The 27,184-nt window shown below is 34.8% G+C and overlaps 1 protein-coding gene and 1 long non-coding RNA gene across 3 annotated transcripts; one reads left to right on the top strand and one right to left on the bottom strand.

The window, feature by feature from the left end:
- Nucleotides 1-1,096: 1,096 nt before the first annotated feature.
- On the bottom strand, nucleotides 1,097-2,435 carry LOC131631341 (uncharacterized). Its single transcript, XR_009292665.1, has 2 exons — nucleotides 1,986-2,435; nucleotides 1,097-1,288 (listed from the first exon to the last, which is right to left on the bottom strand). It is a non-coding gene; the product is annotated as an uncharacterized LOC131631341 (long non-coding RNA).
- A 15,796-nt stretch (nucleotides 2,436-18,231) lies between these two features.
- On the top strand, nucleotides 18,232-21,052 carry LOC131631365 (transcription factor GTE7-like). 2 transcript variants are annotated; one of them, XM_058902159.1, is made up of 4 exons: nucleotides 18,232-19,734; nucleotides 19,907-20,135; nucleotides 20,220-20,384; nucleotides 20,495-21,052. In XM_058902159.1, the coding sequence occupies exons 1-3, from the start codon at nucleotides 18,487-18,489 to the stop codon at nucleotides 20,276-20,278; spliced, it is 1,536 nt and encodes a 511-aa protein (XP_058758142.1). In that variant the 5' UTR covers nucleotides 18,232-18,486; the 3' UTR covers nucleotides 20,279-20,384; nucleotides 20,495-21,052. The 2 variants fall into 2 exon arrangements, with proteins under 2 accessions (XP_058758142.1, XP_058758141.1); XM_058902158.1 differs by having other exon boundaries at nucleotides 18,233-19,800.
- Nucleotides 21,053-27,184: the final 6,132 nt, after the last annotated feature.

Genomic DNA, 27,184 nt, shown 5'->3' on the forward strand with positions numbered 1-27,184 from the left:
ACGACTTAGTTTTGAGACAATAAGTTGACTCAACCACGGGTCATGTAACAGGTTATTGATATCGATTATGCATTTAAACAACAGAAAAAATAATATGACAATGATGACTATGATGATGCATTAGTCATAACTAATATAACAACCATAATTGTAAAATGCCATGAGAGCTGGTTGTGCAATTATGTAACAGAAGTCCTGATGGCCAAATTAAAGCCAGAGTGATTATTAGTACGTTAGATAGAGGTTAGAGAAAGATATAACTTATTCACATATCACTTAAATTGATGTTTTGCTTATCTTATACAAGAAATGTCACAAATATTATACTTTTCGCATGTACACACTCATTGTGGGACCTGATAAAATTTTCCTAGACCTTATTGATTTCTTCAAAAAGTATTTGTTTTACTCCACCACTGTTTCTCAGTGGTTAGCATAAGACACTCATCCAACCCTAGTCATGATGATGTCCTATCAAGGTTGCAAGCAGCCATGGACGAGCTGCGCTATCTGGAAAAAACCCTACAAACTAACATCCTAAGCATGTTGGGTGAGAATATGGACACAAAGAGGTCTAGGGGGGGTGAATACATCATTTTCCCTTTAAGACAATTTCAAAAACATTTTAGGTCTCATGTACGAAATCAGAGATTCTAAGAAGCGTATAAGCAAAACACAAAAATAAGAGAGCTTGGAAGCAACTCAATGAATTAAACCATATGTAATTGTCGCACCCTAAATTTTGACCCTAGCTCTTTCATCTGATTCATTTGCATTAGCGTATCAATTCATCTGCATCTAGAATGGATTTCAACTTCACGCGTTTCATTTCAAATTAGTATGAAATTCGCGATGGATTTCTCATCATGTCAATTAATAATCTTTTTAATTTTTGTATTAAAAAAAATCATTCATAATCATAGTTTGCATATTAAGTTCAATCTTTGCATCTTGAATTCAATTTTACCATTGCATTTTTTTCTTTTTAATAAATTAACTTGCATTTTTCTTTTTGAAATTCTATTTAGAATTGATTTAATGATTAAATTTTTATTTCACTTTTATCAATGTAAATTAGAATTAAAAAAGAACCATATAAAACAAAAAAATAGTCCAATACGTATTACTTGCATAGTAGGATATTTTACACATTAGTCTGTCCATTACATAGAAGAAAAAAAACAAAAAAAATTGATCAACATCTTTGCCCATTGTCTTCACGTAACTATGCTCCACCTCTCCACTACTCTGCACCAGTTCAAAACCTTGCTGCTGCTCCTGTAAAACTCTGTCAAAATAGTCCAGAAAAACAGTCAAATTCTGTCCAAGATAGTTCAAATCATACACCAGAATAGCAACACAGAACCTGCATCAAAAAAGCATAAGAAACAGTTCACAAATATGTTTAAATTTCATCCTAAAATTCCCCCCAATTCTACATCTGAAACCCTAATCTGAGCCTATATAAATAGCTATTCAGCACACCAAAAAAGGGCCACCAACAATTATCACAAGAAACTCTGCCCAATCTCCGCCAAATCTCTACCTCAGTAACCTCTTATAAACCGAAACCAAAACACTAACTCACCATAACCTCAAACCTTCCATTCATACACAAAACAGCTAACCCTCACTCATCTACATGTACCAACACTCATACAATATCATTACAGCATCAAACAAAATTCAGACATAAATCACAGTTCATTTTATTCCTCTAACAGAACCTTTCAACCTTTCAACCTTTCAACCATTCAACCTTTCAACCTTTCAACCATTCAACCATTCAACCATTCAACCACTCAACCGTTCAACCCTCGGGCTCTAATACACTCAAACCTCACCATATTCACACTCACGGAGACACACAACAACAGCACCGCACGCAATCCAATCACAGTTCAGTACACTCAAAACAAACTGAAGTAGCGGAAGTAGAAAGAGACGGGGCGGAATTAGAGAAGAGAAAGGAAGAACGTGTTTACCTTGAGGTAGACCTTGATTCGAATTCGCTTTGTTTTCTTTTCCTTTATTCATTTGCCAGTTTATACTTGTAACTCTAACTTGTAATCACCATGTAAATCTCTGAGCATATACTTTGGGGCATTTAGGGTTCATGTGGGAATCGGGTATTTGATTGAATGTTTTGTGTTTGTTCCGAAGAACTGAACCGCGAGACACAGAGATCGAACTCGATAGAAACTGAGAGAGCGAGAACGAGAGCCGAATCGTGAGAGAGAGGCGGAGAGTTTCATTTTTTGTGTTTTTCGTTCACTGAGTAGAAGATAAGAGAGGCGTGTAAGGTTTAACGTGAAGAGAGATTTGTTGTTCTTTTTAGACTTAATATTAATTGATTTAGTATTAAGTAAGTTTTATTGGAAATTAAGGAGAATTAATTGAATAATTAAGTGAATCATGAGGTGGCGGCGGCTGGGTTTAGTCGTTGCAGCTAGGGTTTCTTTTTTGTATCAAATTTTTCTCCTTCACAAAGGATTGGCCGAATGGGCCTTTATGCTCTCAAGCCTAGCGCCCAGAATGCTATGATGCACCCCATTTCATTTTTTTAAAAAAACAATAAACTTTGTCCAACGCCAAGTCGTTACAAATAAACTTCTCGATCCAACGTCGAGTTTCTTTTCAAAAATATATTCTTCTAATTAAATCTAAAGTTCGAGTGATAAGAAGTGTACACCTCTTGAATATCTCGATTCTTTTAGATTAACATTTTTTTAAAATCTTTCTTAATTAAGTCAAAGTGATTAAGTGACAAGGGGTGCACACCTCTTGAATACCTTTGATCCTTCGAATAAAACTTAAAAATATTTTTCTTAATTAAATCGAAGTGATCGAGTGACAAGAAGTGCACACCTCTTGAAAACCTTTGATCCTTTGAATCAAACTTTAAAAGTATTTTTCTTAATTAAATCGAAGTGATCGAGTGACAAGAAGTGCACACCTCTTGAATACCTTTGATCCTTTGAATCAAACTTTAAGTATTCTTTATCAAATTGAAGTGATCGAGTGACAAGAAGTGCACACCTCTTGAAAACCTTTGATCCTTTGAATCAAACTTTAAAAGTATTTTTCTTAATTAAATCGAAGTGATCGAGTGACAAGAAGTGCACACCTCTTGAATACCTTTGATCCTTCGAAACAAACTTAAAAAATTCTTTCTTAATTAAATCGAAGTGATCGAGTGACAAGAAGTGCACACCTCTTGAATACCTTTGATCCTTTGAATAAAGCTTAAAAATATCTTCTTTAATTAAATCAAAGCGATCAAGTGACAAGAAGTGCACACCTCTTGAATACCTTTGATCCTTTGAAACAAACTTCAAGTATTCTTTATCAAATTGAAGTGATCGAGTGACAAGAAGTGCACACCTCTTGAATATCTTTGATCCTTTGAACCAAATATTAAACGTCCATCATAAAATTAATCAACAAACTCGTAGTTCGTTTCGAACTACAATCGCCCTGATTCTTCCATTGAAGATATGTAGGCACAAGGCTCAAACGTCTTGGCTAGCACAATAATAAAAAAATAAAAACCCCTTTTCTTTTCTTGATTAATAAATTAAAGAACGCAAACATCACGCAAACACTCATTCATAAAAATAGCTAAATAGGTCCCATCGAGTACGATGGAGGTGAGGGGTGCTAATACCTTCCCCTTACTTAACCGACTCCCGACCCTAATTTGGTTGCGATGACCATCTTATCCATTTGTTTTTTTTCATGGGTTTTATTCGATATTTTCCCTTTCCTTTTTGGAACAAATAAAGATCGATGGCGACTCTGTTCTATTTCGAGTGTGTGACCACCTAGAGTATTTTTTAGCGCTACAGTAATGAAACACGATGTTCACTATGCACTTGATTCTTTCTAATGCAATTCAATCACAAGACAACTCATGCATCTTTAAACAAAGTTATTTAAAAACTTTTAGCATATATGTTCTACCAATAAGATTGATACACCTTATGTGGAAAGTCTAACTTATGTGGCATACAATCAATGCAGTGATGTAGTAATGCAATAATAGAATAATGAATATTATAAAAGTAAAAGAGGTAAGGGAAGAAGGAAAGATACACAAACATATATAGTGGTATGAAATTCGTCCTCGCATTGCCTACTCCAATCTTCAATTGTGTTGAAAACCACTGGAAAACAATCACGATCTTCCACTATTTTGATAAGTTTGATTACAAGCATTTTGGTTACAACGAACTATCAAACAATCATTCTCTATGCTGATGAAGACACTCAACTGCTAACAAAAAGCAAGATCTCTAAGAGATCTTGATCCAATAACCTCGATATCCACAATAATTTTGTTCCAAGTATTCGTATGTGGCAATCCACTTGATCCCAATGATCTCTTTTTTAAGCAATTGCCATAGCCAAGCATTGATTGGAAAACTCCAACTTTGTCTGCAAATAATCTTTCTTTAACTCCACCAAAGATGGACAACTTCCATCCTAGTCTTGTAGTCGGTTGATACTAAATCTCGCCAAAGTCTTTCTTGAATGGAACATTGGTGTCGTCTATAGGAACCAATCTTTGATTCTATGATTACCATATTATACTAATATTATATCCATATATCCTTTTAATGAAGCGTATATCTACATCTCAAAGTCAATTTCATCAAGTTCACAATTAAATTACTCTCACCGGAATTATCAAGAAATGGCAACATCGAAAGCCACTAATTTCGCTGGCTAGCAACAAGCTACTGTAGCCGCTAAAACAATAGGAAATATTTCTCCACCTCTACCAATGATGGATGGCGAAACCTCAACACCTACTCCTTTTGCACTTCCACTACTAAATCTCGTGCAACCAGAGACGATCCAAGGAACTCCATAGCTTCCTCTGCTCGCACTGTCTTCCCCATAATTCCATGTATAAGAACCATCCTCCAGGCCAATGCTACCTCATGCACTCATTCAGTGCTTCCCAATTTCCAACTTCTGCAGGACAATCTCGATCCCGAAGCGGCTCATAGACCATTAAATGGCATGTTCCAAATGATTTAATAACAAATTTCCCAAGCTATAAAGGACAAACTTACTCGGATAGAAGAGAGTCTGCAAAATGCTTACCCAAATAACAATACTATCTTGGAAGCAACCTAGCAAAAGGTCGTCAGACCAAGAAAAGACCGAGAAGAAGTCCACAAATCCCCAAGCCGTCGGGGACAAGGGTGTCACACCCCTTCGTCCGACCTTGAAAAGAGAAGGGGCATCCACACTCCCCCAGAAGCCCGTCATCAGGCTAAAAGGAAGAAGGATGAAGTTAACTTGGCTCAGCCGAGGAAAAATAATCCTCAGGCCACTCGTATACTAGACGACAGAATTCCCCGAACTCGATAAACCTACGAAACTCAAGGATTATAATGGAAACAGAGACCCCGATGAGTACATCGAGCATGTGGATAGACAACTAGACTAATACAATGTGAATTGCAATGTAAAATGTAAAATCTTCACCTTATTTTGAACGAGTCCGCTCGAGCTTGGTTTAAATCCCTTCTAAACAGAGGAGAAACTATGAGAAGAAGTTATTGGTGCGTCCTAGAGATGCATTTCTAATTTTAAGTTGCATTTTTAGAAATTTAGGTGGTACGTAAGTAAAGTATACGGCGGGTTAAGAAATTCAAAAAAAAAAAAAAGTATTATTAATGCCAAGAAGTCCACTGGGTCCAACTTAACGGGCCTTAAAGCTACTGCTATAACCCAAAATGCCAATATAACTTATAAATATCTCGCAAAGTTTGTGTGTTCATATGAACCAATATAATTATAACTTTGTTGACTTATTTGCCTTGTATGTAACAAAGTGAATGAAAGAAGCTTCCAAAATAAAGAATTAAAGTTGCATCCAAGTATTATTTTCTCCCATCGTATCAAACCATGTGCCAAGAGTTCTTATAAAGTCTAAACTTTTTCAATCATTATTATTCTTCTTGCTCTCTAGAGAGCCAGTGTGGTGGATTATTACTGTCATCAATCATATAACTAAAACCAAGATCAAAATTATTGTAGAACCAAGTTGTTGTAGTGATGTGAAGTAACATGCCAAGGCCCAATATATGTCCCAATGTAGTATATATCTGTCAAGCCACTACATTCCTTAACCCATCATCATCCACTTGTGTGATCTTCCCATAAATTCTCACTATCTCACTTTTCCAATTTTCAATTGTAGATGATATGAGTGTGATCAAATATGGCTACTATTGTGCAAGCTTACATACCCCCTCCCCTTTCTCACCTTAGATGCCTTTTCACTTGTTTTTTTAATAATAAAAAGTGAGATTGTTAACATAAGAGTTAGAGTTGAACAAATGTCTTATTATGGAATATTAGTCAACTTTTTTATCATCTAAATCAATGAAGGTTGTTTAGTATTTTTGTCTCGATCAATCACAAAATTCAAGGTAAAAAGCTGAAGGTAAAAGGTAAAAGAGAAGGTAACAAATGTGAATCATTCTCGTTCTTCATTCTTGTTTAAAACAGACAATTTTACACCATGTTGTATTATGTACCGTCTGGATCAATTAGATAGTTGTCTGGACTGCACGTCATACTTCTTGCAGATAGTATTAATCGTTCCTACTATATAAAAAAGAAAGTGTGTCATTCTCACTCTCACATTACTTTTCATTCTCTCACTAACTTAACTGTTGAAATATTAACTCTGCATATCAGTCTTTTATCAGTTGCATCAGAAGCACAAATTTTCCGTAGTAAAACATTAGCTAACCATTTCACCGATTATTTCTAATTTCGAAATGGAACATCTTTCAATCTTTCAATAAATTAGTTAGTTCTTTTAGCTAACCAAATCTTTCCATTTGTTAAATATTGTTTGAATTTGAATATTTTCAAGTACTATGTAGTACTAAATAATTGTTACAAATATGTCCTACACCAAATGTCCTTATCAAGGACCACCTCACCTCCACACACAGTACTATGCTGCTACACTACTCAGAAGAGAACCAGGACTCAATGAGAACTTAAGCATTCACATATATGGAAAAGGGTGTTGGCGTGTTGCTCCTTCCATTAATCCAAAAGCAACTTTTATTTTTTTTTAATGTATATTATAATATAATAATGTTCCCTTCTTCATTCTTGCTAAAAGTTGTTTTTTTTCTTTCCAATTTTGCTTTTTTTGTTGTTGTTGTTCATACATGTAACCTAGTAGTTTCGTGTTGATGTTGCCTAGTGGTGCTCTTGTGAATGAACAAACCATTATTTTGGTTAGTTAATTAATACTATATGATAATGGTAAGACATTATTGATTAGTTGCAATAATATATCTAATTTAAAAGGTTGTTATTTTTATAATAATAGAATCTCCATAGGCCATAAATTATGTATGATTGAGTACAACTCAATTATTTATTTTACTAAAACGTTTGTTAGAAACACTTTTATGGTATTATAGTAAGTTTTTGAGAAGAGAAATAGTTATGATCTTGTTGTTTTCAAAAAGAACATAAAGTCTTTTGAAAATGCTCGGTTTGATAAAGATGTGGTGTGAAAAGGACATGTATTATTATCAATAAAATTTCATGCTCTTTTCCACCGTCATTGTGCCCAACTTCTCCTTTAACATTTCCTCTGCCCATTAATGAAATAATAGTAGGTGCAATTCCTATTGAATAGTTTCATTTTCGGTGTACAAAAATGAAATTGAGCCCCTCCTCCTAAGAAATAGGATTAGATAAATTAGTTAGTGAAGGTAGAATTTATATTAGTATTAGTTAGCTATTTATTTAATAGTTATGTAGTTGGATTTTTGTTTCATCTTGTTATTATTCACTATTATTTTTATTTTTATTGAGAGATTTAAAATAATCAATAAAAATTTTTTTGTTAATTTTCTTAAATAGTTTTATAATATTGTTCTCTCGGGCTAATTTCATAGACTATTAAGTAGAGAATTTTTCTATCACTTGATGTTTTTGTTCTAACCTCATTATGAGGTTTTTGATAGAGTTTTAAATTTTTTTATGAAATACAATATGTAAAATTGGTGGATTATAAAAAATAAACCTTAGAGAATCTTTAGAGGAGGAGAAGATGATGATGGCTGCAATGGCCATAAAAGTTTGTGGTCTTAAATGGTGGCTATTGTGAGCTTTTCATCGCTCAAATTCAATTTGAGATATATTTACAACATCAAAGTTATGACAATCTAAGCCTGAATGGTGAGTCATTTTACCGATTCCAAATGATGAAGAGGAACCGATTCAAGAATCGTCATTATTGATATAGCAAAATGTTAGTGGAGATGCAAATTTCTCAACAAATTGTTGACGATTTTGGCAAATCGTAGCATAAAACATTTACAAGAGAATCAACAAGTGTAATTTCATTCATGGACACAAATTAAACACCAACGATGACACTAGCGGTGTTTGTGAATGACTTTCTGACGACGACAAAAAGTAATGAGATCCAAAACCTAGACGATAAGTTAAGGGGAAACAAAGTTCTTCCTTCCACGAAACCAATCGAAGAACAATTCATTGTCGTTAAATATGTTATGAGAAAATTAATGGTGGAAACAATGTTTTCAATGTGTGAACTTCTTGGCAACCTCTTTGTTCATATGTATATTTTCTACAACGATGTAGGATATGCATTCTCAAATGTGTTTCGTACCAATATAATCCATTGTGATAACACCCTGCACTTTATAGTTTCGATTTTAAGTTTAAGGAGTTTTAAGGAAGTCATGATTCATCTTTCTGATGTGTTAATCACGAAATCATATTCAATGATAAAGATGTTCCCTAAACCACTAGATTTGACTTATGACACCATATTAAACCCTCTACCACCATTTGAACCACTAGATATGGGTTGCCACATTGTCCTCATTGTGCTTATTGTCTCTAAGCATAATCTCATGTGCGGGTCTCACGCTAACAATCATATTTGGGACTTTTTTTTTTTGGTAAAAAGGAGGGCCGAAGCCCAAAGGAAAACAACTACACAGGAGCAAAACTAGAACCTAGGAAACCAATGAGATCCTTGTTAAAGAAGTCTCGAATGAAAACCGACATGTTATGAAAAAATTCTATACCATGCTGCATATGCCTACCCTTCAACGCAAGCGCATTGACACACTCGTTGGATTCCCTATAAGTAAATGAGAGCTCACTATTGGGAATTTTCTCCAAAAGGCGAATAATGTGATTCTCCAAAGACGAACAACCAAAATTCTTCATCTTAGCTTTATTTAAAGCATCAATAACCGCTTTAGCGTCTGTGTTAATCTCAACTCTTTCCAACTAAGATCAACAATCATATTGAGGCCTTGAAAGACACCCCACAGCTCCGCTTTAAGCACACTACAGTTTTCGACAAACTTGGAGACGCCTCTAATCCATTTTCCGTTCAAGTCGTGAATCAGCCTACCATACCCAGTTGTACCATCAGAACTTCTAGAAGAATCAACATCCAGTTTGACAAAAGTCATCCTAGGCGAAATGCAATGAATGCTCCTATCCATATTCATTGAATCAATAATTCGCGCCTGAGTCTTCATGGCCACAGCGTAATCCTGCACCCTTTTCTCAATAACCATGCACGGTTCGGGAGGTCTAGCAGAATTCTTGGAATGCATCTCTGTATTGCGCCGACCAAATAGCATGGCAGCCAACGCCCGGAAATTTCTCCAACCAACATCTTCGTTGGGCCGAGAAAAAACTTTCAATCTGATCCACTCATGCCAATGCAGCTTAAAGAAGTTGTCTGCAATGCTGGAAGGCACACGGTAAATCTATATCGTACGAATTTTTGAGCAATCACGTATGACATGCATATAAGATTCACACGAGTTCCCACAAAGCATGCAAGCAGCTCCGCCAATACCAACAACACTTTTCCTGTAATTCGTCATTAGCCTATTGTTATTCATCAGCCAAGTGAATTGCCCAACTCTTTCAGGAATCTACAGATTCCAAATATTCTTCCAAATGTTGTCAAGGGGACCTGTATCATTATTCCGTAGACTATGATGAAGAGCTGAAACTGTGCACGAACCGTCCTCTTCACTAGCAATTTTGAACTGATCATCCATAACATCCAAGCACAACGACACAATTGCTGCAATCTTCTTCAGATCATCCAGCAACCAATCCTTCATTATACTCCAGTTCCAATCACCTTATGCGTCAATCAAGTATTTCACCATAATATTGTGTAAGTGTAGAGGAATATTAACATTATACTCAGCGATGATCTTCCCAGCTTCAATCCAGCAGTCATGTCAAGCCCTAACATCAGCACCATTACCAACCTGCCATTGGCCATGGTCCAGCAGCTGAGTCATAGTTTTAGCAATATCCTTCCACGTACTTAAGTAAAAAAAAATCGCCTTCTTTATCATGTGCATATTATCAAGCTTATGTTTACCTTTAAGCACGCTACACCAAAGCTCTTGCTCATCGTTTATTAACTTGCCACCAAGCTTCATAATACATGCCTCATTCATGACTCCAAGGTCGCTGTAGCGGTGAAATTTGTGAGACTAAATCCATTGAATTGACTTAGCTCATATGTTTTAAACAGAGTCGCCACCTCACTTTATTGTTTCATGGGAGAATGTGTGAATAAAACTCAAAGAAGTTTTTAAAATCAAAACTAATAAAATAAACAGAGATTTAGGTACGGGGTTTGTTATGCAAGGGGAAGGTTTTAAGCACCCCTCACATCTATGTTACTTCATAGGAACCTCTTTGAAAATATTGTTATTATTGTTGTTGTTATTATGAAAATTCCTTTGTGATTTTTTTTGTTTAAATAGAGTGGGGAGATGAGAAAAGAAAGTTTTTAAAAGTGAGTTCGATAAGATATCGCATCTTAGGCCTATATACCCCTTAAGTGCAGTAGGGAAGTAAGAGCTTCTGTAGTTCCTCTTAAAAAGGAAAATAGAAGAGGCAAGTGGAAAAATATTTTTGGGTTGAGCATTAACAATACTTAACGGGTTTTTAAAATATTAAGCTTTAACAATACTTAACAAGTTTTAATAAAAGAGCCAAGCTTTAACAATACAAGGCTAGGGTTTAAAAGTGGTTGGTTGAGCTTTAACAATACAAAACCAATGGTAGATTTTAAAAAGGTTGAGCTTTAAAAATACAAAACCATTTCCAAAAATAAGTGGGGTGCAAAGCTTTAACAATACTAAGCACAAAGATAAAAGAGATTGGAAGAGATATTGAATAACTTGGCAATTTTAGTCAATACCATTCTCATTCCTTTGGATATTTTAGCAAAAACTTAAGCAATCAATCATGGATGCCTCAAGTGTGTGTGTGTGTGTGTGTGTGTGTGTGTGTGTGTGTGTGTGATAACATGTGTCACAAAAGTAAACATGTGAGTATAACAAAGAGGTCAATATATAAACTCAAATGATAATGGATAAAAGGATATTTGTAGCTTGAAATCATTTCATGTATGAATGAATATGATGGATGGATAAATATCTCATGCATATGGTTAGTGAATAAAGTATATACAATAATCATACTATGAATAAAGTACAAGTGTACAAGGATGAAAATCAACAAGCATATGCACAAAGACAAAGAAAGAGATCAAAGCAACAAGTTATATTAACATGGTGAAGCTAAAGATCAAAGATTCGAGTTAGGGTTTTGAAAGATTAGGGTTTTAAAACCAGGCCTAAACCTAATTGATTTTAAGATGATTAAATTAAAGTACCATACCCTAAAGGATAGTAGGTCTGGGTACATGGTGACATCAAGGAGACATTAACCTAGCCCTAAAATAATTCACACAAAAATAATAGGAGTTTACTTGGTGAAAATAACAAAAAGAAATGATTTTTTTGTTCTTTTTAACACATAAAACACTTGTTTTTGTTTTAATTTTTAAATGATAAAATAATAAATATTATTTTGGATTTTTAATTATATTCATAAAATAAACAAGTTAAATGAGGAGTGTGCAAAAAATTAAATTAAAAGACCTATTTTTGATATTTTCGGTGATTTTATCAAGGTTAAATAAAAGTAAATAAAACAAGTGATAAAAAAAGAAAGGTTTTGAACCCATGCCCTCACGCCTGCAATTCAAAAGCTTTGTCACTGGGCCAAACCCTTTCAAAAGAGGGGATTCGAACTCACACCCTTGAAGAGGAAAGCCTTAAGACGCACTTCAGCCACTAGGTTAAACAATATAGTCGTTAAATAAACACATTCCATTACCAGTGGAGGAGAGAACATGCTCCCTTCGAGAAGAACAACCAAAAGGGTGGAATGTACGAAGTTAGAACTTCAACCACATGAACGCAAAGGTGGATGTGTTATACCAAAGTTAGATCACCTAAGCATCAATGTGACTCATCTTTGCGTCTTAAGACTTTTACCCATGTCCATCTATTATAGACATCAATGATAACTAACCCATACTTCTTGCCACTAACATAGGCTATTTTCACAAGCCGAAACAGGTCAACGTGCAAGAGCTCTAGAGGCCTAAAGTTAAAAACAACATATTTAGCTTTGAAAGCAGTCTTTGAAAACTTGCCTTTCTAACATGCTTCACAAAGAGCATCTGAAGCAAACTTCAGATTTGGAAGGCCTCTGACCAGGTTCACCTTGTTTATAATTGGAATTCTTCTCATGCTAACATGGCCTAACCTTTTATGCTACGTCCATTGCTTTTTACTCACAGACATAAGACATTTAACTTTTTGACTTTCTAGATCTGAAAGATTGATTTTATAAATGTTATTTTTCCTCTTACTTGTGAATAGTATAAAGCCATCCTTCTAACTGACAACTTTGCAAAACTCTTGATTGAAGATAATATCGTAATCATTATTGCTTAACTGACTTATGGACAAGAGGATATGCATTAATCTCTCAATTAATAAAACATTATAGATAGAGGGTAAAGAACCATTACCAATAGTTCTAGAGCCAAATATTTTTCCTTTATGATCTCCTCCGAAACCTACAAAACCTCTAGGATTAAGTTCTAGGTCTTGGAACATATGCCTTCTTCCCATCGTGAACATCCAGAGTCCAATTATCATAACTGTTGTTTTGACTTGGCTTCTAAGGATATCTTCAAGAAAGATTATCTTATATTAGGTACCCATATCTTTTTGGGTCCTTCAAGGTTAGTTTTTCTAGAGGTTTTATCAACCCACGATCTTTGTGCATAATCAGTGTGATGTGTGTGACTATAGATGAAACGAGTGTATAAAGGTGTTGGATTAATCTCCATATCATCTACAATTTTAGGGTAAAACATCTCACCTTTTGGCTTAATGTATCTCATGCCTTTTCTCCCATTCTCACTAACATCATAGATCATGGAAGCCATCTTGCTTCATTTTAGGTGTTTGACTAGAAAATTTTGGAAAAAATATTCATACTTTTTTGAAGCACATTCTGAAGAAGCATTAATGAGGCATTCTTTTTCTAAAATACCATTTTTGCTTTTCATAGCAGAGCTTTCATTTTTAAAACAAATGATTTTTTTCTTTTAAAATGATATTTTCTTTCATTAGCTCACTATGTACTTCAGAATGAGTTACAAAAATCTTTTTCAGAGAATTGCATCTTTTTTATTGTTGAATATCTTGATTCTTTTCAAGAATCTCATATAGGAAAGTTTCAAGTTCAGAGCGAGATAAAAGAGAAAATACCTCTTCGAAGTCTGATTATGGTTCCAACCTAGAGTTTCTTGCTTCTAAAACCAAAAATACTTACTTATTGCTATCAAGTTGGTTTAACAAAAGACATATTAGAGATGAAAAAAACTCACATTCCTAATGCATACAACAACCTACCCAAAAACTAAATAATCAAACTCATCTTCATACATATTGACACCAAAACATCTCAAATACACAATGCACAAAGATTATACCTCAAAAGAGCTCTTAACATATTCCACCAACAACACCTATTCACCTAAGATGAAAAAGTAAATAATGTTGCATAATGATACGAAATCAGAAACACATATGAAATTGCGTTTTCCCATACATAAGATCAAAGCTGCATATTTTACTTCAATTTTTTTTAGTTACGCCCTTTAATATTCTGGTTACATCTTAAAGTAACTAAAGATATATTTATTGTAATCTTAAATTTTCAAAACTGAACCCTTAACCCCATTTTTCTTTTCATGTTTTCTATATGACTTGTTCTCTTCCTCTTCACACTCTCTTCTCCTTTTACTTTTCTTTCTACACTAGTTTTCAATCTTTCAATTTTTCAATTACTTTTTTTATTAAAAAACAAAATTTTAAACATTTAGTTATATCTTGCAGAGATAAAAGATTATTTTCTATTTTAATCAATAGGAGAAATAGAATAATGCTTTGCTTAAGCCAAACCTTCAGATGAAATATGAACCGAGCTTAATAATTTTATTTAAGGATATTCGCATGTTAATGCAAATTTCAAAGTTAAGGCATTCCATAATTTTTTGTAGTGCGGCCACTGATTCTGTGTAAAGCATTGGATGAGATTTTAAATTAACGCGGATACGATGTCCAATTTTTTTGTTTACAAATATGTACAACATTAGGTAAAAAATGAATAAAATGTGTTAGAGTATTCATCTAGATTTTCTCTCTTAAGTAGAATCAATTTTTTTAGTAGTCCACCTGTTTAAATCATGAATTTAAATTATGTAACTTACACGGGCTTATTTCTCATTCGAAAAAAATAGAAAACTCGTATAAGTCAATTATGCTCTTATCCATGGAAATTGACTTCTAATGGCGATTTTTATCGATCACTAAAAATCATTAATTAAAAAGGAAAACTCGTTATCTATGTATTAAGATTGCATAGTCATAATTAGGGGTGTTCATGGATTGGGTAAATCCAATAAACTCAATAAAACCCACCCAAACTGATCCATAAAAGTGGAATGGGTCGGGTTATTGGGTGAATACAGTTTTCAAAAATGAAAACCCATTCAAAATAATTGGGTTATGAGTAAACCCATACCCAACCCACAAAACCCACGGGTTATTGAGTGACTATATTTTTTCTCTTTTTTTTTTATAATTTGACAAGTGATGACTTCGATGTTTTTAATTTTGCTTTCTTCAATTTCAACTATTTGAACATCTTTTATTTAGTCAGTAATGATTTTAACTTATTTAGGATGCCACATTTTGATTATTTTGATGCTAATTCTAATCAATTGCAAGTATTTTATGTAATTCTAGTTTTTACTGTAATGTAACTTTGGTTCTTACAAATATATGTTTATAATAAATTTCATTATACATTTTGACATTTGATGTTTAAAAAAATAACAGTAATATGTTAAACTATTTATTAAGAAAAAATGTAACATATCATTAATAATTATATAAGGAAAAATAATATTGGGTAACCCATTACCCAACCCAATCCAACCCACAAATTTGTGGTTTTACCCAAACAACCCAATGATATTGTGGGTGGTTATTTTTCCTCACCCATACCAGTGTAGCATATACGGGTTGGGTTATGGTTTTGGCTAAATTCATCCCAAACCGACCCATGAACACCCCTAGTCATAATCATACATAAGTCCAATTAAAGTAAATACTAAATTTAGAAAATCAAACAATATCATATATTATTAATTATTAATTGAATCAGAAAAAACACATTTCCATTAATATTTGTGGGAGTCGTGAAAATTGAAATAAACGATAAAATAATATTTTTTGTAAACTTTAATAAAATAAAAATAATTTAAGTATTATAATTAAAATTTGAAAATACTTAAACGCAGTTGGATATTTTAAGGTGTTACTAGAAAAAATCATCTACTTATTAAAGTCTTTGGTTTATTTTTTAAGAATAAACAAATATTCACATAAAACAAAAATCGTAGGTGGATGATATTGTGGTTGAGTGAAAATTCAGGGATCAGGAAGGAGGAACTAGTTCTCTACGTCTAATGTGTAACTCTTCTCTCATACATAATATTCCATTTTCACCGCTCCTTTACCAAACTATCCTCACATCCTAATGGAGGTGATGAGCGCAAAGCTCATCCCAACTAGATTTCACAATCATATTGTCCATGTACACTTCCAGCATCTCCCATGTCTCTTTCTGAAAGATCTTATCATCCTCTAATACATCGCGCCGACATTCTTCAACCAAAAAGGCATAACGTTATATCACTTATATTGAAAGTTGGCATATTCGGTCATGAATGTCGTTTTTATTCAGCCAAGTTCAAACATGGGTATCTTATTGTACCCAAAGTAAGCATCCATGAAAGATAGAAGCTGATACATGATTGAATTACCTACGAGTTTGTCAATGTTTAGGAGCATATAGGAATCCTTCGGGCAAGCCTTATTGAGATATGTATAGTGAATACATATCCTCCATTTTTTAGAGGCCTTTTTAACCAGGACGATGTTGGACAACCATTTTGTATACTTTACCTCGAAAATGAACTTGTCGTCCAATATGCCTTTTCATTATGCTCACGATAGCTTCAACTTTCTTCGGGGACTGTCCCCTTCACCGATGGGAGTCATAGCGAGTAATGGAGTCCATATTCAATTGGTGGCATGCCACGTCGGGATCCATGTCGTCCATCTTACGAGGAAAGATAGTAAAAAGGTTTGAATTAGCCTGAAGGCATTCAATTATAGTGGAACTCACTTCCAATGGAAGCTTGAATCCCATCTTTACCGGCCTGGTAGGGTAGTCTCTAAGTTGGATGGACTTAAACTCACCATTTGGAACAGGCCAGACTTCGTCAACCTGGGCGTCGAGGTCGAACGTGTCGTTATTTCCCTGACATTTTTCTGCCCTGATCGCCGATGCGAGAATGTCTTTACAAATGAGTTATTTGATTCTCTTTGCCTCCTCCACGTCGAAATTAATAGTGGTCGGTCTTCCTTCTATATCGTGACAAGCCACTTTCAGGTGGACCAATAAACCAAACAAATTTCAAAGTTAGGGTGTTTCATAATTTTATGTAATACGACCACTGATTATATGTAAAATAATGTATGTGATTTAAAATGTACGTAAATATAATTTCCAAAAAAAAAAAAGTATAAATGACAAATACTTACAACATTGGTTGTAGATAAAAGTTAAATAAATCTGTTAGAGTATTTATCTATGTTTTTTTTTAATCAAGTATTTATCTATGTTTTTTTTTAATCAAGTATTTATCTATGTTTTATCTTATAAAAAAGAAGTAAATTTTTTAAACGACCCATTAATTTAAATTATGTAACTTTAGTTGACGTCCAAAAAAAATGGAAAATAATGATATAACTGAATTTTGTTTTTATATATAGAAATTGACTTCTAATGACAATTTTTATCCATTAATAAAAGCCATTTATAAAAAGGAAAACTCATATTTTATATATTGAAATTGTATACTCGTAGTTATCCAAGAATTCAATTAAAGTAAATATTAAACTTAATTGAAGTAGAAAAAACACATATCCATAAATATTCGTGAGAGTGATTAAAATTTAGAATGAAAAATAAAATAATAAAGTGTAAAATTTAATTTAATACAAATAATTTTAACATTATTATAATCAAATTTAAAAATACAACCACAATTGGATATTTTTAAGGTATTACTAGAAAAATATCTTCTACTTATTAAAGTCTCCACTTTCTATTTTAAGAATAACAAATACTACTCCTATTCACAACAACAAAAAGAAGCTTAGGTGGATGATATTATGGTTGAGTGAAAATTCAGGGATCAGGAAGAAGGAATTAGTCCTCTACGTCCGGTGTGTAACTCCTTTCTCGTATAATTTTCCACGTTTACTGCTCATTTACTAAACTATCCTCACATCCAAACGGTACCGTCCAAGCGTTTAGGCGCCGTGTGTGGTGCGTAACGTTTTATTCCTTTCATAACATTATGCCACGTCATTTTTTGTAATCGGGTCGGGTGGATATTTTATAACCCAAGTCCTTCATCCAAGAGAATTTCCAGCATCACCACCTCTTCATCAACGGCAAAAAGCCACGCACGTGGAACAAAATCACGATCTCAACCGTTCATGCCAGATCTCTCGGTCAATTTCACGGGCAAGCACAGAAACAGTTACTACCGTTGGATGGACGAATTGGAACGAATCAGGGGTAAAATAAACTACCCGAAACATCCTCGGGCAGATCTCATCGCCTTTAAGAAGTGCCTCAAGCCCCTTCTCTTTCTCGCTCAGATTAGGGTAATCGAAATTCCAAACCCTACACGCTCTTTTTCTCTCCGTCGCTTCTCTCTCTAGATCCAGAAGTCGTCTCTCCGCCGGTGGCGCGTGAGGTTTCCAAACGGCGCGTAGTGCTCTCACCTGCGCGTGATCGTACGAGCTCATTCTATTCATGTCCTGTACGATCCGCATTGGGAATTTCATGCCGGAGATTCGCCGGAGTCTCACCGGTCGGCCTTGATTCTGCATTTACATGGCATCCGCAGTCCTAGCCAATCGTAACGAACCTAACTGGCCGCAGCATAGAGGCGGTGGAGCAGGATTCATGGGTAAAGTTTCTTACGCTAACCCTAACCCTAAATTTGGTAACAATAATAAGAGGACTCAATCGCCATCTGATGATGCTTCCTCAATCAACCGGCGATCCAATGATGTGGTTGCTAATCATTCACAATACCTTACCTTCAATATCGCTTCGTACACCAAGACAGAGCTCAACGAGCTAAAAAACCGTCTTGTGTCGGAGCTTGAACAAATTCGACAGTTCAAAATTCGAATTGAATCAGGTGATTTTAAACCCAGACCAAGCCACAACGGTGTTGGTCCCCCAAAGAAATCGAGTAGCAAGAAGGTCTCAGGCAACAAACGGCCTTTTCCGTCGAGGGAATTGAAGAGATCACAGCCGGAGGTTGCGGACCTGATGAAGGCTTGTGGTCAGATTTTGATGAAGCTTAGGAAAAATAAAAGCAGTTGGATCTTTAACGATCCTGTTGACGTCACGGCTTTTGGAATTCACGATTATTTTGAAATAATTAAGCATCCAATGGATCTGGGAACTGTAAAGACTAAACTCGCCAAGAATGCTTACTCTTTGCCAGAGGATTTTGCGTACGATGTGCGGTTGACATTTAACAATGCATTGACCTACAATCCGAAGGGTCACGAAGTTAACACTGTGGCGATGGAGTTACTTATGAAGTTTGAGGAGCTTTATCGTCCGATACATGAGAAATTTGAAGAACGTGGTTTTGATGATGAATTGCAGGCCAGTTCATGGAACCGTGTTGAGCCAGAGAGGGAGAAGGTCAAGAAGAAAGATAATCCAATTCCAATCCTTCCGCCTGTGGTAGCTAAACGGCAAGAGCCACCACCCGAGCTTGCTAGTACTTCTTATCAGCCAAGCACTTCTAACCCACCATTGGTGCAGTCTCCAGTGCGCACACCTTCCCCAATGCGTGCACTTCCAGTGAAGCCCTTGAAGCAGCCCAAGCCAAAGGCAAGGGATCCAAACAAAAGGGAAATGAGTAATGAGGAAAAACACAAGTTGGGGCTTGGGTTGCAGATTTTACCTCCAGAGAAAATGGAACAGGTGGTGCAGATCATAAGGAAAAGAAATGGGCATTTGGAGCAGGATGGAGATGAGATTGAGCTTGATATGGAGGCTGTCGACACAGAGACTCTCTGGGAACTTGATCGATTAGTGACAAATTGGAAAAAGATGGTGAGCAAGATTAAGCGGCAGGCGCTAATGGATAATAATAATGTGCCTTCAAACAAAGGCAATGGGGTAAAAACCTTGTTGTCCATTTTTTCTTCTGTTAATGATGTTACTTTGCAATGTAGCATTGTTGATGGTGTTTTGTCACAATCTAATTTGTTGTTTGCATTGACAGGAGTTGTCTGACAGAGAGAAAGTTGACGCAGCAGTGCCATCTGAGGGGAAAAAGCAGAAGAAGATAGAGACTGTTGACGAAGATGTTGACATTGGTGATGATATGCCGGTGAACAATTTCCCCCCTGTGGAGATTGAGAAAGATAGAGATATGGGTGGTGCTGGTGGTCATGCCAGCAGTAGTTCCAGTAGTTCCAGCAGTTCTGGTAGTGATTCATCATCATCCAGTGGTATAACATATTCCTACTAGTTGTTTTGTTGTTTGGATTCTGTAACTGTCATGGGTAGGAAACTCAATTTTGATCCTGTTGCAGATTCAGATTCTGGAAGCTCTTCTGGAAGTGATTCTGAAGCAGACAATGGTCACTTGTAGCAGGGCATGTGTTTTGGAACTAACGGTCTTCTAGACCAATGCCCCAATGCCGGATGGCGGGACAGGACATGTTTACTTCATTGCTGTGCTTGATTGTGTGGGATAGGTATATGTCACAATTTGTTTGATAGATTTATCTCTTTTCCTGTCATGACATAAATGTATGCAGATAGCATAGCCGGCCAAATTTATGAATGCCATTAATTTTTGTTACAGGGGTTGTGAACAGTTGTGGACATTGATTGTTGGTTTCAGTGTGGAAATGGCTAATTGGATTGGTATTGGGGCTAAGAGCACCTGCTCCAGGATTTGCATTGTGAAGTGTGGGAATTGCTAATTGGATTGGGACTAAGAACACGTGCTCCAGGATTTGCTTTGTGAAGTGTGGGAATTGCTAATTGGATTGGGACTAACACCTGCTCCAGTGACAATAAATCTCTCATTCAACCCAAGGGTTTGGACAATAATCAAAAGCAGTTGTAGGGCCAGAGAGTAGCGAGTAACATGTGGTGATGATTTTTCAAGTAGGGGAGGATAGGTAGATAGATGCTTAGGAAGAGAAGATAGAATTAGTGCTTTTATGTTTGTTTACCTTGTACACATTACAGTAAGTAGATGAATTTTACCCTCCTCGGACTTAGGAGATGGATCTCCAATTCATTTGTTGGGATTGTTAATTTGATGGAATCACCCTTATCCATTAATTTGATGCATTCAACCAGAGAAAATGAAATGGAAAATAAAAGCATCCTCTTTGAAGGATCATTTACGAAACGTCTTGTGTGATTTAGTATATCTGGTGTCTCTGTCTCAGAAAGAATCCTTTAAAAAGATCAATATACTGCCATCAAAAGCCATTATATTCGCCCATAAACTTATAATGGAAGGATCATTTACGAAATGAAAATGATGCTGATCTGACTATTGCACTTGAAATGACCAGGATTCATACTTATACAACCATCAGTCGGGAACAGGATTCTCTGCAGTGTCGTGTCCTACATGGACCGCATGAGCAAACAGACCAAGAGAATTTGGAGTGAGAGAGAATTAAGGAACACATAACAAAAAATAAGCCAACTGCATGGGATGGTATTTATGAATCAAGGGAATCCAAATTGGTGTCAATTAGTGGTTGTTTTGAACAAATTTCATATTTACGTTTAATATGGCTAACAAGGGTGTTTTAATAAAGTGTATTTTTAATTAGTGTGAACAAGGGTGTTTTAGTAATGTGTATTTTTAATGTGTGAAGAAAAATTAATTAATTAATTTTGAGACCGAGAGTATTTCATAGATTCTATAATGTTATTTAAGTGACTAAATATTTTCATATGGGCATAGAACATTGTTTGTACGTAATGGTTATGTAAAAAAGACAATCGAGGATACTAGCTCCTAAAAAATACTTGGCAAACAAATGTGCAAACAAAGGGTTTGAAGAGACAAGTTGACAAAGATGGAGGCAAAAAGTACCATGTGCCTTGCTGGTTTGCTAGACACCTTTATGATTAATCATTAGATGACAGTCTATTTGTCCAATTTTATTTTGAGGATCTTCTTCAATTATCCTTGTTCCTCTTTTGTTATTGCCTAAATGCTAACTTGTGTTTCGGTTCAAGATAATCGATTCTATGACGGGGATCATGGAGAAAAGTGAATCAGATGTTCATAATTGATATCACATGCATTTGAGTCAGTGACGTTGCATTAACATTGTATGTGACATTGCATATGTCGGATTGATGATGTATGATGTGGTGATTAACAATGATTACTCTGTGATTATGTGTGAACTATTTATGATGAATGAATGTGTGAGTATATGTTGTATTGCTGCTGTTGATTTGTAGACTATAATTGTTGAAGTTTACTTTTCTTTTGTTTATGATAGATCATTATAACTTACTCCTTCTGTTTGAATATTGTCTCTACGTGGATAACGTGCAGATACACATGAATAGACTCCAAGGAAGTAAGTGGAAGCTAGCTATTGGAGCTTGTTTCAGTTTGTCGTTTTAAGTAGTAGGGATTCTGCTCTGATTTATGTATCATTGGGTTGCGTTTGATGCTTGTTTTTTTATTTCTTTTATTGATTATTTTGTAGTATTTGCTATTAACTTCATGGTGATACTCTAAGATCTTGAATTTAGTGTTGACGACACTTATCTTTTGTTGATGTTATGAATGTTAGAGTTTAAGACTTAACTTTAGTTGTGGAAGTATTAATTTAACTTTTATGATGAATCCGCTGCGTTGTTTTTTATAAGTACTTGACCCAAATCAGATGTGTTGGATATCGTGTGACATCCCAAGTACAAATCATACATATTGGATGTCGGGTAGCATCATAGGTATAAAATGTGCAGTTTAGGTATAAAATGTGTAGTTTAATTGTTCACTATGGTAATCTGTGTTTCGACGCAAGATAATTGTGATGTTTTATGAAGTGTGACATTCTTGTGGTTGTGTTTACATGATTAAATTAATCGTTAATTTCGTGGAGTTTAGAGCTGTGTTACAATAAGGATGTTACTTCAAGATTTATGTCTGCAGGTTAAGTCAATACGTCTTTGAGGGAGAATGATTAGATATTGGTGATTTTTGCTTCTCGGATAGAGAGAGATAGAGAACAATGTGATGGCTAGTGATATGCCAGAGTGTGTAATATCCTGATGTTTTTCCTGAAGATATCTGTGACTTTCCTCTAGAACGTGAATCTGAGTTTGATAAAGGTGAAAAGAAGTTTGTTCGATCAAGTGTCTCTCCGTGGGGTGCACTAGTGTTGTTGGTGAAGAAGAATGATGGTAGTGTAAGAACAAGATTGGTTATGCATCTGTCCTTGAGTTTTGATGATAACTTTAGATGGTATCTTAGAGAACAATTGTGTGCTCTAATGGTTTTTGTCTAGAGTGTAGCTTTTATAAACAGGCTTTGACTCTGGTAAGAAGGCGTGTGACGTCAACAGGTTTTGAACTTAACATTCTGGTAGAAAAGTGTGTTACAAAGTTAAGACAAGATTCTAGAATGCTTCTTATGCAACGGTTCTAAAGAATGTTAGTACAAGAGCTTCTGATCGTGACTTTCCAAGGAAGCTTTGGAGGCCTTCTAAAGCTTTGCTTCTATTGTTCCAAGTTCTAAAGATGTTGAAGACAAGGCTCTGCTGAACGAGTTCTGAAGATTTGAAGACATTATTTCTAAAGACCAAGTGCTTAAAACTCTGAAGACAAGGTTCTGCTGAACAAATTATGAAGACTCCAAAGACTTAGGCTAAGAAGACTCAAGTTCTGATCCTTCTGCACATGCTCATCAACATACATCAGAAGCATCTGAAGAAATTGAAGATAAAGATCAAGACTGGCTTGCGTGAGATGGCGAGTATAAAAGTACAAAGTACACTGTGACCATTACTCTAATAGGGTGGCCTAAGGACAGTCCCTTTGGTACTTGTTTCCTATTATACCCTCTAACATATCTCTTTTTCAGCTTTAAAAGGAGGACTTGGAAGAATATGAAATCAATGAATCATTTCTACAATGCTGCGTTAAAGCACTGCATAAACTTTTTTGAGATATTCTTTGTATAGTTTTGTATTTTTAGCAAAGAGTTTTTATTCATATCTTGCTATCAACACTTTTGTGCTGATGTACTTAAACATTGTGTAATCTACTTGTCAGAAGCATCTCTCTATACACATCTTTGTAATCAACGATTGTTGATAGGTTCTTTAACAGACTAGGTGTAGTCAGGATTCTCAAGAAGACTTTGGCTGCACTCATTGTGGATTGGAAATAAGGATCAAAAGACTTGTTGGGGTTGTTAATAGTAGGAATTTGCGGTGTAATTTGGGCAGCTTTTATGTAAAAAATCATCTGAGCTGCAAGAGAAAAAAGTGTGTGGTTCGATTTGGTTTGGTTGGCTTTTAGTAATAAAACTGGCCTAAACCAATGCGGTTTGTGTTGGTTCGGTTGGTTCAGTTTTTTTAAATTATTGAGCCATACATACACATATAGATGACAACATAACTTTGTATTTAATTATTTACGCGTTATCAAATAACAATAAAATTCATCATATTTAGACAACAACTTTCCATTTAATATACATAAGTAAGATTAGATAAAAGTGGAATAAAAAACATAAAATAGTAGCATAAAACAATATCAAAAGCATTATAATGAATTAGAAAAAAAAGGACTGAAAGATTAGAGAAGATGAAAAAGAAAGAACAAAAATAGAGGAGAGATTAGAGAATGTGAGGAGCATTAAAAACGTAATTGGAAGAAAAAATAATAGAATAAAAATTATAAGATGAAAAAAAAAGAACTTAAGAGATGAAATACTAGAGAAGAAGATGTGACATGTACTTAGAAAAGAAGATGAGAAAAATGTGTGATATAGCTAGGTGAGATTTGAGAAGACTTAAACTACAACTTTTAGTATCAGGAAGGGAAAATCATTCATAATCATAAGACAAATGCATAATAGGTTTGAGTTTAGGTTGAATGTGGGTTAAGTGAATGTTGTATGTAACATAATGCGGTTTGGTTTGGTTTGGTTCGGTTGGTAAATTACAAACTGCAAACCTAACCGAACCGAGCGATTTTGTTAAAAATGACCCAAACACATTTGAACCAAATGAGGTTTTTATGGTTTCGGTATGGCTCGATTTGGTTTTGCGGTTTTGTATTGGACCTGTTTGATTTTGAACACCGCTAGTTTACATGGTTGATCAGACTTATTGTTGATTAGAAATAAGGATCAACGAACTTGTTGGGGTTGTCAACAAGGTTAATCATACTTATTGTGGTTGTCTGTAATCGGTTGATTATCGTGGATTAAGTCCTTGTGGATAAGGCAAATCACCTTGTAGGCTGGACTGGAGTAACTTAGTTAACAGTGAACCCGACTAAAAATAATTATGTTCATTTATTTTTATTCACTAGTCAGCTTTGTGTTTGAGTTGCGAAAATATTATATTTAGTGTAACCCAATTCAACCCCCTCCTTTTTGTGTTTGTCGCACCTTCAATTGGCATCAGAGGCCCAATTCTGGTATTGATTATTATCAAACACAACCGTGTCAAATAAATATCCAGACAAGTTTTAGAAACACTATGGTTAACGCTACACCACCACCACCCACTCCAGTTTCAAATGATAGCTACAATACTAAACCTTCCATCTTTGATGGTGAAAAGTTTGAATATTTATAAGACAGGCTAGAAAGTTTCTTTCTATGTCATGATATTGATATTTGGGATATGGTAGTTGATGGCTACGATCCTCCCGCAGATGCTGCTTGAAAGAAGCTTGAAAAGAGAGCTATGAAGGCCTTGATTCAAAAGTATGAAGCCTTCAAGATGGATGACGATGAAACAGTTGAGACTATGTTCTCAAGGTTTTAAACCTTATTTACAGGACAGGGAGTTCTGAACAAAGGATATTCAATTTCAGATCACATGAAGAAAATTATCAGAAGCTTTCCATCCAAATGAAGGCCTATGGTAACTGCACTATGTAACTCGGTTTTTGAGGCGAACTGACTCCTTGCTCTTTGATTTTTTTATATTTTTTGCAAGAGTCGCCACCGACTTTTATTTTATCCAACATTTAGGAAAGGCATAAAAGAACAGGAAAGACCTTTTGACAGATTTTGGGTTCGGGGGGTTGGTTATACAAAGGGAAGGTTTTAAGCACCCTTTGTATCCATGGTTATCCATGGGCTCTTAATTGCTTAGCTCACTTTTTAAATGCTTTATTGATTTGAAAATAGAAGAAGTGAAGATGGACAATAAGTCACATAGGTCTCTGAAGAGTTTCACCGGGAATAATGCCCTTCAAATACCAGATGAAAGTTTTGAAAATAGATGAGAAGTTTTGAAAATACGTTGTTTGAAAATGAAAGTGTTTGAGCAAGCAATTAGGAGTTACCTACTCTCAATTTATAAGATCTTTCCTATGCATTTAATACTTTTCTTAAATGATGGTATGATTAAAAAAAAAGTAATAAGAGGGAAAACCATAAAGGTGCAAGTGTGCAAAGTGCTTTTTTTTATGTTTTATCTTGATTATTAATGTTTTAGCTCAAAGGTAAAAATATGGTCCAAGTGGACAAAAGGAAGATGACGGAAACATAAACAATGCGTCCAAATGGACAAAGAAAAAATAGCGGAAGCATAAATAATATGTCCAAATGGACAAAGAGAAAATAGCGGAAACATAAATAATATGTCAAAATGGACAAAGAAAAAATAGCGGAAACATAAATAATATGCCCAAATGGACAAAGAAAAAAAATAGCGGAAACATAAATAATATATCCAAATGGACAAAAAGAAAATAGCGGAAATATAAATAATATGTCCAAATGGACAAAGAAAAAATAGCAGAAATATAAATAATATGTCCAAGTGGACAAATAAAAAATAGCAGAAACATAAATAATATGTCTAAATAGACAAAGAAAAAATAGCAGAAATATAAATAATATGTCCAAATAGACAAAGAAAAAATAGCAGAAATATAAATAATATGTCCAAGTGGACAAATAAAAAATAGCAGAAACATAAATAATATGTCCAAATGGACAAAGAAAAAATGACAGAAACATAAATAATATGTCCAAGTGGACAAAGAAAAAATAACAGAAACATAAATAATATGTCCAAATGGACAAAGAAAAAATAGCAGAAATATAAATAATATGTCCAAATGGACAAAGAAAAAATGACAGAAATATAAATAAATGTCCAAAGGGACAAAGAAAAAATGACAGATACATAAATAATATGTCCAAATGGACAAAGAAAAAATGACAGAAACATAAATAATATGTCCAAATGGACAAAGAAAAAATGACAGAAACATAAATAATATGTCCAAATGGACAAAGAAAAAATGACAG

The sequence above is a fragment of the Vicia villosa genome, unplaced genomic scaffold (assembly GCF_029867415.1).
Source record: "Vicia villosa cultivar HV-30 ecotype Madison, WI unplaced genomic scaffold, Vvil1.0 ctg.000816F_1_1, whole genome shotgun sequence".
NCBI lineage: Eukaryota > Viridiplantae > Streptophyta > Magnoliopsida > Fabales > Fabaceae > Vicia > Vicia villosa.